The 15,221-nt window shown below is 45.5% G+C and overlaps 1 protein-coding gene across 2 annotated transcripts in view; it reads left to right on the top strand.

The window, feature by feature from the left end:
* The first annotated feature begins 1,297 nt into the window (after positions 1 to 1,297).
* The window catches only part of ELMO2 (engulfment and cell motility 2), a 28,250-nt gene continuing 14,326 nt past the window's right edge, over positions 1,298 to 15,221 (top strand). Inside the window, exons 1-10 of one of the 2 annotated variants that reach the window (XM_014536357.1) lie at positions 1,298 to 1,322; positions 4,195 to 4,322; positions 4,621 to 4,661; positions 5,134 to 5,206; positions 5,581 to 5,631; positions 8,730 to 8,911; positions 10,495 to 10,594; positions 11,722 to 11,873; positions 12,715 to 12,793; positions 13,939 to 13,974. In XM_014536357.1, the coding sequence (XP_014391843.1) occupies positions 4,245 to 4,322; positions 4,621 to 4,661; positions 5,134 to 5,206; positions 5,581 to 5,631; positions 8,730 to 8,911; positions 10,495 to 10,594; positions 11,722 to 11,873; positions 12,715 to 12,793; positions 13,939 to 13,974 (792 nt within the window). In that variant the 5' untranslated portion in view covers positions 1,298 to 1,322; positions 4,195 to 4,244. Of the gene's footprint in view, positions 1,323 to 4,194; positions 4,323 to 4,620; positions 4,662 to 5,133; positions 5,207 to 5,580; positions 5,632 to 8,729; positions 8,912 to 10,494; positions 10,595 to 11,721; positions 11,874 to 12,714; positions 12,794 to 13,938; positions 13,975 to 15,221 lie in introns of those variants that run through there. The other variant, XM_014536358.1, reaches the window with a different exon arrangement.

The following is a 15,221-nucleotide window of genomic DNA, read 5'->3' as shown; positions in this document are numbered from 1 at the left end:
CTTTAATTATGTTCAATTTGTAACAATGAAATTGGGGGTCACCACAACATGAGGAACTGTATTAAAGGGTCGCGGCATTAGGAAGGTTGAGAACCACTGGTTTAGATGGTGGAGTACCATTATCTGTTAAAATAGTGAATTGCTGTTTTGTGGGTCTCTTAGCTTCAGTGTATTCTAGCTTCAGGTACAGCAAACTAGAATTCTCCCCTGAGCACTTGCTATGGGCCAGGCACAGGGTTCCTGTGTTCGCATGGCTTTCAGACAACACCAGTCTGCCTGGGATCACATTCTGGCTGCACCACTTCCTTGCTGTGACACTGAGCATGGAACTTAATTTTTCTGTGCCTCCCATTTTTTTATCTGTAAATAAGGGTAATAATGTACCACACAGGGTTGCTGTGTGGATTAAATGAGTTAATATTTGCAAAGCCCTTAGAACAGTACCATAGCACTATGTAATTGTTAGCTAATGTCATCATCAAAGGGATTCTTACATAGAGGGAAGAGAACGAATTTTGAAGTCCTAAGACCTAGCCTTGTGATCCGGTTCTGAGGTGGAGGCGTATGGAAGGCAAGTTTCTCAACTCGTCCGAACTTCAACTGCCTCACCTATAAAATGGGGGTGATTTCAGGGTTTTTGTGAGCATCAGCTATAAAAATGCTGTTGTACCTAGGCTGTCTACTTATTATAAAGAGGCATCTACACATAACTGTTATGTACAGATGATTGCTATAAAGTCACCATATAACTGCTCTGTTTTAAACAAGCCAGACTTCTCTAAGTGGTTTCTACTCTTCATTAATTCAGCCAGTGTTAATTAAGGGCCTTCTTGATGCATCATCTTATGCGTGTTATGCTGCGTTCTGTTCATACCTCCATATTAGAGCTGCTTCAAAGCTTGGGTCAATCTTAGTCTTAGGCTTTTTAGCTGCAATGAACAGAAATGCAGGCTAGTTTAATTTCAAGTTTTATTGGCATGATACAAGGGAATTTCCGGTGCCACAAGTGTAGGAGGTGTAGCCATGGAATCTCAAAAGTCCTCAGGCAGTGGCCTCTTCCATCTCTTCCAGGACTTTGTGGCTTCTGGTTTCTGGCTTCCAATCGTCTGCAAATTTCTGGATTCTTTCTGCAGAGCAGCTCCCTCTGCAGGGCTCTTGGGGTTTGCTTCTCTGTACCTTTGGCTTACGAATGGCCTGGGCTTGCCATGATACCTGTTCTAAAGCTGACTGTCACCTTTCTGTTCCAGGGCCATTGCCACCCAACTCCCTTTTAGCCTGTGTCTGTAAGTTCAAGAGGAAGAATTGGACTAGTCCAGCTAAAGTTGAGTATTCACTGTGGTGCCATCAGCTATGGCATAGTTGGGAAGAGGTCATTCAACACACCGGGCTGCCTGGGCTTTGTGGGAAAAGGCGGAGTTGCTGAGAATGGGGGTTTATAGTATCTCTGGAATAGTCTTGGTGGTTGCAAATCTCCAAGCTTTAAAATGGATATAAATTCTTGGAACAGTAGGGAATCACTCAGGGCTAACTTTAACAAGGAAAGGGACAGTCGACCTAGGAAATGCCATATGGGGTCAAAGTCAAGTGGAACTGTAAGTTAATGAGCTTTAGCTTGTTTATCTCTAATAACAGTACCTAGAAAAGAGTTCCCCCAAACACTATTTGTTTCTTAGCAGCACCATTGAAGTAAGGGTGTAGCTTCTTTCGGTAAGGACTTTGAAATGGACAATCTGCATTCAAAGTTTTAAGTTCCACTTTAGAATCATGGACTTTTAGACTTAGAAGGCATCTTACACATGCTTTAGATTAACAATCACATCTCACAGTAGAAAACAAACTGAAACTTGGGTAAAAGAGACATGTGCACATCACCCAGACACTTAGTGATGGAACTGGGACTAGGTCCTGGGTCCTTTGGCTCTAAATCCAGTTGCTACTTCAGCAGGGAAAGTCATCCCAGCAAGCTGCTCTTCCTGTTGTACCTAGGCTGTCTACTTATTTTAAAAACAAGGAAAAATGATCAGACCATTCTTCTTCGAAAATGCGGCTGCTCAGGCTGTCTACTTATTTTAAAAACAAGGAAAAATTAACTAAATAACAAATGTTCTAAGAAGGCATACTGTTCAGTTCCATGTATATAAAGTACAAAAACAGGCAAAGTGATAGAAGTCAGAAAGAAGTTGCCTCTCAGAGGGCTGGGAGGTAGGGGATTGACTGGAATGATGGAGGGAATTTTCTGGGGTAATGAAAATGTTCAAAGTCTTGTTTTAGATTAGAGAGATGTGGGTATTTCCATTATACGTATATATAATATATTTACATTATAGAAACATATACACAATAGAAATACATATAATAGAACTATATATAGAAGCTCTGTGCATTTTATTGTATGTAAATGACATCTCAATTTTCTAAAATGATCTCACAACTGACAGTCACACCCCTAATTAGGACAGATTTACCGATAAGGGTAGGATGCCTGCCCTAGCACCCAGATATTTGTGGTACCGCCCCTGCTTTGCTGTGTCACTGGAGCAGAGCATTTCAACCACGAGTTAATCTCATGGGGCCAGTTTCTATTCAGAGGTTTGCTGTGTGTCTAGGCACATAAAAATTACACGTGAAAAATTCTGCTCGGAGCTGCCAAAGTTGTGGAAGCTTTAGGGGCCATCAGGCCAGCCTCCTTAAGTCCCTTTAGGCTTGATTTAGTTGCAGTGAACAGAAATTCAGCCTAGTACTGGCTAAAGTTAACTCCAACTTCTGTCCCCTTGACTACTTATTAGCTGGGAAAGCTCGGGCAACTTAACCCGAGCTTCATTTTGTCATCTTCACAGGGAGGTAGTAATTCTACTCTGCTTACTTCATACGGCTGCTGGGAGGACTCAACAACTAAGTGAAAGCACCTTGAAACCATCTCTTACACTGTCATGTTCTGGAAATGCTTGTATTTGTGACCATTGACTTCTGAAGTGGCCCATCCTAGTCAGGAAATAGTCATGAAAGCTTCCCTCCTGTGAGGCCTCTGGTTTGAAGGGGACGGGACTCTTAACCCTTTCGCCATGCTCACAAGGTTGGGAGAACTGAGCTTTGTGTTTGGGCTGGAAAATGGATAGCATACAGGAACTACAGCTCGGCAGCAGCTCTGCGGCATGTTCCAGGGGAGGCAGGCGGTCTCCATCAATGAGGAGTGAATTACGGGTGAGGGGCTAAACCTGGGGGGCAGGAGGAAGGTCTTTTTCATTAAGAGAAAGGCCTCTCCGGAACTTGTAGGCGAGGAGTGTAAATACACACGAAACTATCCATTAGTCTAGTGACTTCCCTTTGTCAGACCTTGGAGAGAGAATGCTTTAGCTGCTGCTTGGAATACCACTAAGCTAGCAGAGTTGCCTAGGATATCAGTCACATGGGCGCATCTTCCAGACTTGTTCAAAATGATTTATTTTCCTTTGTTTTGGAGAGAAGTGCGGGAGGGGGTCAGAGGTACTTCAAAACCTTGTCCTTCTCTAGAGGGCTCTGTGTGAGGGTATCCTCAGCTCCCTACACTTGAGTTCTCAGCAGCTCTTGCCCTTGGCAATAGCTGCTAAAATAGCATTTCCTGTCTTCTTTCTCTTCCCCATATTCTGAACTCTGCATCATCCCACACAGAGGAGGCTCCACATTGTGTCCTTTGAGGGGGAAGGAGTGGCAGCAATAACTAGGGAGGAGGCAAGAGAGCATGTGCCGGGCCCTGCTGATGCTGGGATTTTCCTGGATTGACTGCACAACACAAGTGGGCTGGCTCCTTCAGCTGACTGCCCAAGCAAGAGAAGGCGGCGTCTGTTCTTACCCATCTCAGAGCATATGCTTCTCCCTCTCTGGTCCCAAGACAGGAATTTGCAGTAAATGTGTTCTTCTGCCACAGAGCACTCCTTACCCTTAAACTGAAGTGCCACGTTGGCAGGTCTTCCTACTGGCTGATCTGCAGTTGATAGACAGGATTGTCCTGTTTCTACTTGCTGATTTAATCCAGAGAGACAAAAAGCCCAAGGAGAGATTGTGGTGTGATCTAGAAAAATTCAAACTAAGTAGTTCCATGTGTAGTAGTTCAGCCGTTGGACAATGTCTGTCTTCTAGTTTTCCAAAATATCTTACAAGAGTGAAAAGTGAAAGCAAACTCTGACTTTTTCCTTCTTTCTGATTCTTTCTCCCCAGGCAGCCGTATCTGTGTGTGCATCTTAGAGAAGTAGGGCCCGTTGGGAACAATGCCACCACCATCAGATATTGTCAAAGTGGCCATTGAGTGGCCAGGTGCTAATGCCCAGCTCCTTGAAATCGACCAGGTAAGCTCCTGAAATGACAAACAGTGATGCGAGCAGAGGGATCTGGGAAGTGTGTGGCAGAGGATGTCTTTAGGGATGAGGACCACTGGCATCAGGAGTAAGAACCAGCCAGACGGAAGCTGAGGCCTGTTCCCCGCTACGGAACGTTGGTCCCCATGGCTTGGGAGAGGCTGCCTCTCAATACAAGCTATCAAGGGAGAAGTCCGTGCTCAGACCCCAGGTTAATCCTGCTTGGCAGCCCCTGTTCAGAACCATGGCACGAGGAGATGTGGTTGAAGGACCTCTCTCTTTCTTTCAGAAACGGCCCCTGGCATCCATCATCAAGGAAGTTTGTGATGGGTAAGTTGAAACTCCCTTGTTTTGGATGATGGCAAGCTAGAGACTAAAGGAGCACTACCAGGTCTTGACAGGACTTCTGCTGAAGGGTCTCCAGTTAGTCAGATCCCCAGTATGGGCTTTGTGCATCGTTGCCTTACGCAGGAAGTATAGCTAATGAGGATGACCCTTAGACCTCTTATCAATCTTTAGTTTTTCCTTTAAGTCCAGGAATGCCCTGCCTGAGGTACTGGTGGGATCTGAGGTCCACGATGAATTGTATGTACCTCCTTTTGTGCTGTCAATCTTACAAGGTTCTTTGTAACCTTGAGGAGGTTATTTTTCAACATCTCAACCCAAAGCTTTGATTTTTGTCCCAGTCCTTTAAACATGCCACCTGATCCCTTGAGCAACTCTGCTGAAATTATTTATTTGCAGCTTCTAGATAGGTCCAGAGGCATAGCCAAACGGGCTGTACTATTTTTCTCGTACACAGGTGGTCGTTGCCAAACCCGGAGTATTACACCCTGCGTTATGCAGACGGGCCCCAGCTCTACATCACTGAACAGGTCAGTACTGGGAGAAGCAAATCAATATAGGCCTTGCCTTGCAGTGCGCCACCCAAGGAGACCACGCCGTTCACCTTACTCACATCCGGGTAGCTTCCACTCACTGGGAGAGCTGCTTCCTGGCTGGAACAAGGTGCGCCAGCCCTTGTTCTCCACTACTGGCTGGAACACCATGGTTTCACTTCCTGAGAGCCCAAGGCTTAAAGAGGACCTTAGAAGTTCTGTGCCAAGAAACAAGCAGCAGGAGAAGAGGGCCAGACTGAAGAGTCTCTGTTCCAGCTCCTTTAGAAATGACAGAAAGTTCTTGTTGACTCAACAGCTTGTACAATTTTAATATTTTATTTTAGTTATTCTTTTTTCTCTTTGCTCCCCAGACTCGCAGTGACATTAAGAATGGGACAATCTTACAGCTGGCCATCTCCCCGGTAGGTACTCTGCTTTCCTTAGGAATTAATTTATTTAACAAACATATATGAGTATCTATCCTGGGCCAGACTCTGTTCTAGAAACTAAGACTGTGGAGATTAACAAATCAGTCTTTGCCCTCACAGTCTGCTTGAGATTAAACCAACAAATACAATATATGGCCTTTCTCAAGGGTCTTGATGGAAAGTTGCTTAGGGAGTTGTAGGAACTCAGAAAAGGGACCACCTGACTCAACCTGAGGCTTCCCAGAGAAGGGAACACATAGCCCGAATGTCGAAGACTGCGCAAGAATAGCTGAAGAAAGAAGAAAATGAAAAGTGTCCCAAGCAGAGAGATGTACTTTGTCTGGGGAAGGCGGGATGCAGGATGGCTAGGGCCTGTGGCCATCAGTGAGAAGCCAGATACTGAAGTCCCTGATGGTCTGCTTATGGGTTTGGATTCTGTCTAGAAGGGAAGGTGGGAACACTGAAAGATTTTGAGCAGGAAGTTATATTACATTTAGATTTATATTTTAGAAAGATCACTTTAGTGATAGGGTGGAAGATGGGCCAAGAAAAGGAAGATAGGTGGCAGGCAGAATCTCTAAGAAACTAATGAGGAATGTTAACAGCCCCTGAAGGCAAATGGCAATGGAGACGAAAGGATGGTCATAAAAATATTTAGAGGCAAACTGGATGAACATGGTAACATACTGGATGTGGAAGGAAAGGGGAGACTCCAGGATGACTCCTGTTTTCTGCAAGAGCAGCCTTTAAGGGTAACTAAGGGAGCAACCAGAAGGGCAGGAAGAAAACCAGGAGCATGAAATGGCTCAGGAGCTGAGGGCAGCAGAGTGTCAGGACAGACGGAGGTGTCCACAAGAGCAGAGGGATAAAGTAAACAGAGCAGAAAGGCTGGCTGTTGGCCTGTTACGTCAGTCAGTCACTGGTGAGCTTCCTGCACACTGTTTTGGTGGTGTGACATCCAGATTGTCATGGGTTGATAAAAAGAAGTGAAAAAGTGAGAACCTCCAGTTTACCACATTATCAAGAAGCTTGGTTATAAAAGGAAATAGGTGGAGACGGTAGTAACTCAGAAATGTGGAGTGCAAAAGATGTGCTCTTTAGGAAGAGGTAAAACATTCAAGTGTTTAAAAAATCAACAAATTTTCACAAAGATACAATGAAAGGTCTCCCCCCTACTACCCTCTCCCATCTACCCAGTTCCCCACTTCCTCCAACCCTTCAGAGTTGTTAACTAAGGTTGCATCTTTTTATGTGTCCTTGAAAATCTTGTTAAGATGGACAAGAGGATGCTGACAGTGCAGAAAAGAGGGGGCAATGAATGGAACAGGACCCTCCTCGGTCAGAACAGGAGGAATCCAAAGCCCAGGTGGAGGGGTGTGCCCTGGCTGCTTGGCCCAGGAGGAGGACAGTATATTTGCGGAAGGGCCACCAGAAAATTGAGCGCACCTGTTTTCTTGACAAAGAGAGAGACTTGTTTGTCTGCAAGGAAGGGAGGCTCGAAGTAATAACCGCCAACATTTCTTGAACACCCATATTTTGCTAAATACTTTGCATAGGTTATATTCTTTAATCCTGACAAACACCCAATTCGATGGGCACTCTTAACAGCCTCATTTGGCAGACAAAGAAACTAAGCTTAGAGAGGTTAACTTGTCACTTGTCACAATGCTACAGGTCTGTTAGACTCTAGGCCAGTATTCTTACTGTCCCATTCTTCTGCTTCCCTCTCTTTTCCTGAACTCATCTTAAGGACTTCGTTATTCCCCCCTCAGCTCTGCTAATTTAATATGACAGTCTTGGAGTTAATCACTTTTATAGACTCACGAAGCATCCTACAGACCTCTCTCACGGAGCAGTTGACTTTCCCAGGAGCACACCTCTCTGGAGCAGGAGGCAGCCGCCCAGACATGCTGTCTCAAGAGGGAAATTAACATTTGGAGTTGGAAGTTTCTAAGTGTGATGTAGACCAGTGCTCTTCAAATTGTTCTCTCCTGTGACCTTTTCTCCTGGGGGACGTTTTCCCTGCTGTGGAGATCTTGAAGGATTTCTGTATCATTGAGAGCAGTGTGCTGTTAAAGGGCCATCTATAATAGTCAAAGAGGAGAGGCGGAAGGGAGGGAGATGAACAGGCCTGACTCCTTGGCCGGCAAGAAGACTGGGCTTCAGTCACTTGCTTAGCAACTATAAAAAAACAATAAAGACTACAGAAGCATTATTGCTCTTGAGATTCTTCCATTCCAACTGAGAACATTAAATGAACACACCAGAAATAGAGAATGATGAAACGGTAAATTGTGAGGCATTGACTATAAAGTTAATAAGTTCAGCAAAAGGAAAGATCAGTGAACACGAGAGCAGGGATTGTAGCTGTAGCTTGCAGAGTGGAGACAAGCATTCTGCCAGGAAAAGTTCCCACGCTGGGAGGCTTTGTCACCAGTCTTCATCTTCAAAAAGCTATTTTGAAATTAGTTACTTCCCGCTCCTTGATATTCTTAAAGTTTCCCCAGGACTATCACTTTGAGGAACAATGATGTAGACTTGAAGAGAAAGTTTTAAAAAAATTGTGAGGCTTCCCCCATTTTCAGATTGAAAGGGATCTTCAGGGTCATCAGATTAAATTCTCCACCCAGGCATCCCTTCTATAGCATCTTTGATAGATGGTTGTCCAGATTCTCCTTGATTGCGTCTAGTGACTAAGAGCTTATTACTTCAAGAGACAACCACTTCCATTGTCTAATGGCTTTAATTAATAGAAAACTGCCCTATGTGGAACCAGTATCTGTTTCTCTATGACTTGCTAGAGTTAGTGGGCTGTCATCTACCAGATATCTCTTGTATTCCCTGGGTGGGAATTCCTTTAATCCATAGACCAGAGTGTACACAAAGGATACAGATACTACAGGATTGGTCTGGGCATATTGGTAATTCCCCGGTTTATCCAGTGAACATTTATTTAACAGCTTCTAAGCAGTGAAAAAAAAACTAGTTCTGCCTCAGGCGTGGATGTTCACAGAAAGGGCCTCAGAGCTATCCACCGAGCAGTCACCTGCCATAAGGAACAGATGGCAAATATCTTGTTCCTGCTCTCACAGTCCCGGGCCGCACGCCAGCTGATGGAGAGGACCCAGTCATCCAGCATGGAGACCCGGCTGGATGCCATGAAGGAGCTGGCCAAGCTCTCTGCCGACGTGACCTTCGCCACCGAGTTCATCAACATGGATGGCATTGTTGTGCTGACGCGGCTCGTGGAAAGTGGAACCAAGCTCTTGTCCCAGTGAGTATTATTGAGGTCTTGTCTGGGGCTTTCGGAGGTCTGTTCCTCTCCACAGGGCATCCTATTCTCATTTCCATTGAGTCAAATGAGGTTTTTGAAAACCGTCTGCATACAGAGCAGCGTGCCAAGTACAGGAGTCCACACAGAGGGATATAATTCACTATCGTGGTCCTAAATCTTATAGTCTGCTTGGGCTCTCACAAAACGGTACTGTGCCAAGTGAGTAGTAAAAATAGGGGTTGCTGAACTCAGGAAGAGGGAGGTCAGCTCAAGACAGACCTGTACCTTTATGGAAAACGATTGGTCTGATGAAGGTTAGTGTGCAGACTATCCATTATGGACTAGAACAGGTGTCTGTCTATTCTTAACCACCCCCTGCCTCCCTCCCTGTCCAGTTACCCCCCCTCTCCTCACACACACACACACACACACACACACACACACACACACCTTTCTCTGTGTTTATCATAGGTTACCCCCTACCTGTGTGCCATCTCCCTGCCACCCATTTTCACAGGGTGGAGAAGGTCCAGAACTTTGAGATACACCATGAACATCTTTACGCTACTCCAGCGCCAAGATGAATGTGGTGGGAAACTGCCTTGTCGTGATCCACAGTGAATAACATGTTTAGTTTGCCTTCTGAGCCTGTGGAGCCTAAGCTGGCAGAGAGGGAGTCAGAAATCTTTCAGCCGACAGATCAGCTATTGAAATTTTCAGCCAAACCAAGCAACTAATCATGGGTATTTGTTTAAGTCCTAGAAAATCCTGAAGCTTTCGCTGTCATCAGCATTGACCCCTCAAGAGTGCTGCAGTCTCCCAGGAGTACAGGATTAGAAGGGCCTTGGTTTCTTCCTCTCTAAAAGGGGGATAATGCCCCAGTATTGTCATGAGGAGCATTGTAAATGAGAATGGATCTGAGCAGGCTTTGTCCATGGGAGTATAGTTTGTTAATTGCAAAGCACTCTACAGAAGTATAAAGGATTTAATGTATAAACAGGAGAGACAAAGGGAAGAAAACATTTTCACCCTTATTTTCCATCAGCACAATGCTAAGGGCTTTGCATTTATTGTCATCTTGCCCCCACCACAATCCAGTGAGATTAACATGATTTTACAGAGGAAGAAATTAAAGTTTGAAAATATAAAATTTGCACAGTTAGCAAACAGCTGAACAGGAATTGAACCCATGTCCAAAGTTTGTACTCTCTGCTCCTCCAGGCCTAAAGGTGAACATGGTACATAAGCTTCCTTAGGTACTCCCACAAGGTATTGGGGTTTGACAAAGGTCTGCTGTGGTTTTGTTCTTGGGAAATGGATAAGTGATTCTGTTTCCCTGAGATGAGGTGACATGGAGAAGGAAAGCCTAATCCCCAACAGCCTTTATGTTTTCAGTGATGGATACCTGGACAGATCTGCTCCATGTCTATGTAGGTGTGCATGCGGGCGCTGACTCAGAGTTGCATCGACTGATTGCTCATGTAGTGCCTACACTGAAATCCTTCCATTGTGGCTGCCTTCACACCTGTTCCTGGTTTTGAATCTTTGTATTGTTGTGTGTGTGTGTTTTGCACATGTCTCAGCTACAGTGAGATGCTGGCATTCACCCTGACTGCCTTCTTAGAGCTCATGGACCACGGCATTGTCTCCTGGGACATGGTTTCCATCACCTTCATTAAACAGGTGAGGCCTCCAGCATTCTGTCTTTATCTTCTTCCTCAGTCACCTGTTGTTCTCCGGGCTAAGGTGGGGATGCAGTCAATATCGCATTCTGGTATGGGTTGGTTTTCTATCCCTGAGGCCAGACTTTCATCCTGGAGCTCTGCTCTTCCTGTGGTTCCTGCAAGACTTACCCTGCTGTACTCTCAGGACCTGCACGGAGATGAACTGGGCTCTCCGAGTGAATCTGCCCAGAGTGGCACTGGATTAATAGTGAGACTTGGGAGAACACCAGCATCAGCCAGTACCATCCTTGAGTCTTATGACCTGCTTCCTGACTTTCCCTTCTCTTTGATAAAAAGTGTTCATTTCATTTGCCTTATATTTATAAGTCTGCCTTCTGTTTACAAATCTGCCAGGTAGCCTGTTTGGACTGTCAGATTGACCTGTCGATAAGAGTAATCTGCCAGGTAGCCTGTTTGGACTGTCAGATTGACCTCAGTCGGTAGGAGTGGGGAGACTTCTAGTTTTGCCCTCCTTTCTTTTACAAGAAGGGACAGCATCAACTCGGAAAACTGAACTAAAACCAGTGAATAATATGTCCTGACCTGCCATTGTCTTGGGACTTTGGGAACCTCCCAGTGCTAAAGCTATTTTGGCAAAAGTGACCTGGCCATGTGTTAAGGATATTATAATAGGGATTGAGGAGGATTAGATGACAAGACTTTGAGATCCTGTCTACCTCTCTAAGTCTCTCTGTTCTACGTGTGTATAGGGACACAGTGCATGTCAGGAGAAGTGTACCTGGATATAAAATAATATCCTAGTATCAGTAAGATCCTCTGCTTTCTATAGTCAGCTTTTTCACACCCGAGTCCTTATTTTGAAAATGAAGTATTAAGCCCTTGGATTTTGAGGACACACAGTTGACTGGATACTGTAATTTGAAATTGAGTTTTCCATGCCTAGGGAATCCCTGGCATTGGCCCTGGTAGCCATAAAGAGAGAGCACTCTCCAGCTCGGGACACCTGCCCCAATGTGGTCAACACACCTGAGAGGAGAGAGCCTGTGGGCTAGCAGCAGAAGCCTAAGCCGTCCAGCTCCCGTGGGCCCTGAACTTCCTACCTGATTTGTCCCTCTCTGCCTTTAGATTGCAGGGTACGTGAGCCAGCCCATGGTGGACGTGTCCATCCTTCAGAGGTCCCTGGCCATCCTGGAGAGCATGGTCCTGAATAGCCAGAGTTTGTACCAGAAGATAGCAGAGGAAATCACTGTGGGACAGCTCATCTCTCACCTCCAGGTGTGAGTAAGAGACTCTGCCTGCCTCCCTGCCCTGTCGCTTCTCTTCTCCCCTCTCCGTCTGCGTAAGTCTTCCCGTCCTCCTCCTGCTTTGCTTGGACTCCAAGCTGCTGGTCTGCTTGTTCATCCATTCATCGCCTCTTCTACATGACTGCCAGTTCCTTCCATAATTCAGACCTGATCATGTCATCTCCTGTGTAAAACCCTCTGTAACTCTCTTGCCCCTTCGGATGAAGTGGTTTTCCCCAATCTCCCTGTACCACTGTGGTACCAGACAAAATGATGTGCTTTCTTCTCTATGGGCCAAACAATCTGTTTGTACCTATGGCAGTTATATTTACATAAAATACTCTACTTTTTATTATCTGTCTCCCATTTTATACATTTTTAAAATATATTTTTATTGATTTCAGAGAAGAAGGGAGAGGGAGAGAGAGAAACATCAGTAATGAGAGAGAATCATTGATTAGCTGCCTCCTGCACGCCCCCTACTGGGGATCGAGCCCGCAACCCCAGGCATATGCCCTTGACTGGAATCAAACCTGGGACCCTTTGGTCTGCAGGCCAACACTCTATCCACTGAGCCAAACCAGCTAGGGCTCTGTCTCCCATTTTAAACTGAGCTATCTGGGAACAGGGACCAATCATTTTTGTATCCTCTGCTTGGATTTAAGCAAAAGCCCAATTAGCATTTGTTGAACAAATACTTTTAAAATTGCTTTTGAGGCTTAGCCCCCTGTTATTATTTGATTACAATCTGTGAGTGATTTCATGAACCATGTCTAAGTGTCATCTTGCTGGTCATTCTTCTAATCTCCTCTGCCTTCTTTCTTCATTGACACAGCTCCAACCAGGAAATTCAGACCTACGCCATTGCCCTGATTAATGCACTTTTTCTGAAGGCTCCTGAGGACAAGCGACAGGTCTGTGGCTGCCTTTCCAAGCTTTTCATCTGGGCTCTTCCAAGAGAAGAATTCTCACCCACTCACCCTTTGCAGACAGCAGAAACCCAGCCATTTTCCCAAGAGTCCTTCCTCCTGTCCCTCTGCGATCAGAGCCCATTGAGTGGCTTTGCTAAGGAAGACCCAGGGGAGAACGAGCTGGGAAACCAGCTGGGGTCTTAGGTCAGAGCAGGGGCCTGCAAACTTGTTCCTCTAAAGGGCCAGAGGGTAAATACGTTCGCTTTGCGGGCTATATTGTCCATGTGGCAACTATCCACCCTTCCTGTTGTAGCCAAAAGCCAGCCACTTCAGACAGTAGGTGAACGAATGATGTGGCTGTCTCGCAATAAGACCTTATTTACACAAATAGTTGACAAGCCTAATTTGGCCTTAGTTTGCCAACCCCTAGGTTAGAGAATCAAGAAGGGAGAGGAGATTGAAACAAATGAGAGCCTTACTTAAGGAAGCAAGAGTGGAGGCACTTAGCACGAAGTCTTGTGTGTAAGCTCTGATCCAGGTTCTAAACTTCCTTCTTCTCCTATGAATTATCTGTGTGACATTATGCAAACAGCTCTACCTCTCTGAACCCCAGTTTCCTCACCTGTAATATAGGAGCTACCACATCTGCCCCGTTTACTTCACAAGGATGTCATGAGGCAAACCAGACCCCCGATTTACAAGTGAGGAGACCAGGAATCGGATGGGCAGGGGAACAAGCTCTGACCTAAGAGTCCAGGGCCTGCCACTGGCCGGACACATGCTTTAACCTCTTTGGGTCTCAGTTTCTCTTTCTGTCAAATGAAAGGGCCAGATTAAAAGACCCCTAGGGGCCCTTCCAACACACTTTCTAGATTTCTCTGGTAAAAGCCCAAGTGGTGTGCAGAAGAAAGACTTTTTAGTTGTCTGTCAGTACCCTGGGCTCAGGAGGTTGAAATTCATGTGGGATCAGGTAACAAGCCCTTGGTGGATGCCAGTGGGAGACCAGGAGCATCTGTGTTTCTGTCTGTCCTGTCTTTCTTGGATGGCTTTGCTCCATTAAGCTCTTCCTTCCTGGTCCTGTTCTGAATGTAAACTGAAAGCTCATTCTTCCATCTGCTTCTCTCTGTGCTTTTGCTTTCTGCCGGCAGGACAAGCACCTTAATCCTCTAGACCTGCCTGCCACTGTAAGTAGCACCGCTCTGTGGAAAGGGCCCCGCTCTCATCCAGGTGGGGAGGTCACAGCTGGGCAAGAATCTCACCTCTGATCTAAGATGTTCAGGGAACTCCAGGACCAGGAAAGGTTGTGTGCTGTAAACCTCATTTGTCAGGACACTTGAAGACATCCTGCAGAGTAGAGCCACATGCAGGATTAAGGCGATGCTTGTCCCAGGGAATGTGGCCCAGTCTTTCCTTTGTAACTCGCCTTTACGTGGGTCTGTGGTTCAGCCAGCGAAGTGCAGATTCAGAAATAGCCTGTGGCTTTCATCTAGATGATACCATGGCGCATCACCTCCCAACTTGATACAGCAAAGTGTAAAGGTCAATCCATGTTTACCTAGACCGTGGGCATTTGAAAAGGTTTGGACAGTTGACAAGAGGGGATTTGGATGCTCATTTTTCCTAAGAGGGAGCTTAGGGAGGTCAGCTCTACAAGGATCTGGAAGAGGATGAGTGCTTCCCCCCACAGAGAAGCTTTTAGTCTAAGGTCTTAATATTCTGGCAGTAGACCACTGCCTGTTTCCCACTGTTAGTTGTCCACAGAGAGATCTAATCTCAAGCTGACCTCCTATAGCTATCAAGAAGTTTCTAGGCCACCTTCCTCCTCCTCCAGGTGGTGTGTATGCTTAGGGCAAGCATAGTAAAACTTAATGTTCCTAGCAGCACCAGCCACTTGGAATATGGCCAGAAATCCAGGCGTGAGAGAAAAGCCTTTGGGCTCTGAGGACATTGCTCCATGGGAGAGGTGTGACAGCTCCCTCAGGCCGATGGACTTAGAATTCTCTGTAAAATTAAACTAAGGCAGCAGTTTAGAAAGTGAAGTCATACCAGTTAACATTATAAGAAGTGATGGCTGACATTGGAAGGCAGAGACAAAAGAATTCTAAAAAGCTATCAGAGAAATGAAAAGCATGGTAATCTGGGACCATTGTGTTTAGGAGAAAATAGCTTCACATCTCAATAGCTCCTTGAGGGTATTAGTGTCACAACCCAGAAAAATAAATGATGGTCTTTATAAAGCCAAGTCCTCGGCAATGATTAAATTATCATCATTGCAGTCTCTGCTGACATAGACATGTATTTTTTAAAGATTTGCATAAGAATGGTCAAAGTAATGGTTCTGAGAGGACCCTTAAAGCTTCGCTCCCTGGAAGATTCACTTTAGGAGGATACTTTAGGAGGATACTAAATACACAAAGTGTTCCTGTTAAAT

The sequence above is a fragment of the Myotis brandtii genome, unplaced genomic scaffold (assembly GCF_000412655.1).
Source record: "Myotis brandtii unplaced genomic scaffold, ASM41265v1 scaffold161, whole genome shotgun sequence".
Lineage (NCBI taxonomy): Eukaryota > Metazoa > Chordata > Mammalia > Chiroptera > Vespertilionidae > Myotis > Myotis brandtii.
Note: the sequence above shows the minus strand (reverse complement) of the source record. Positions and strands in the feature narration are given on the sequence as shown.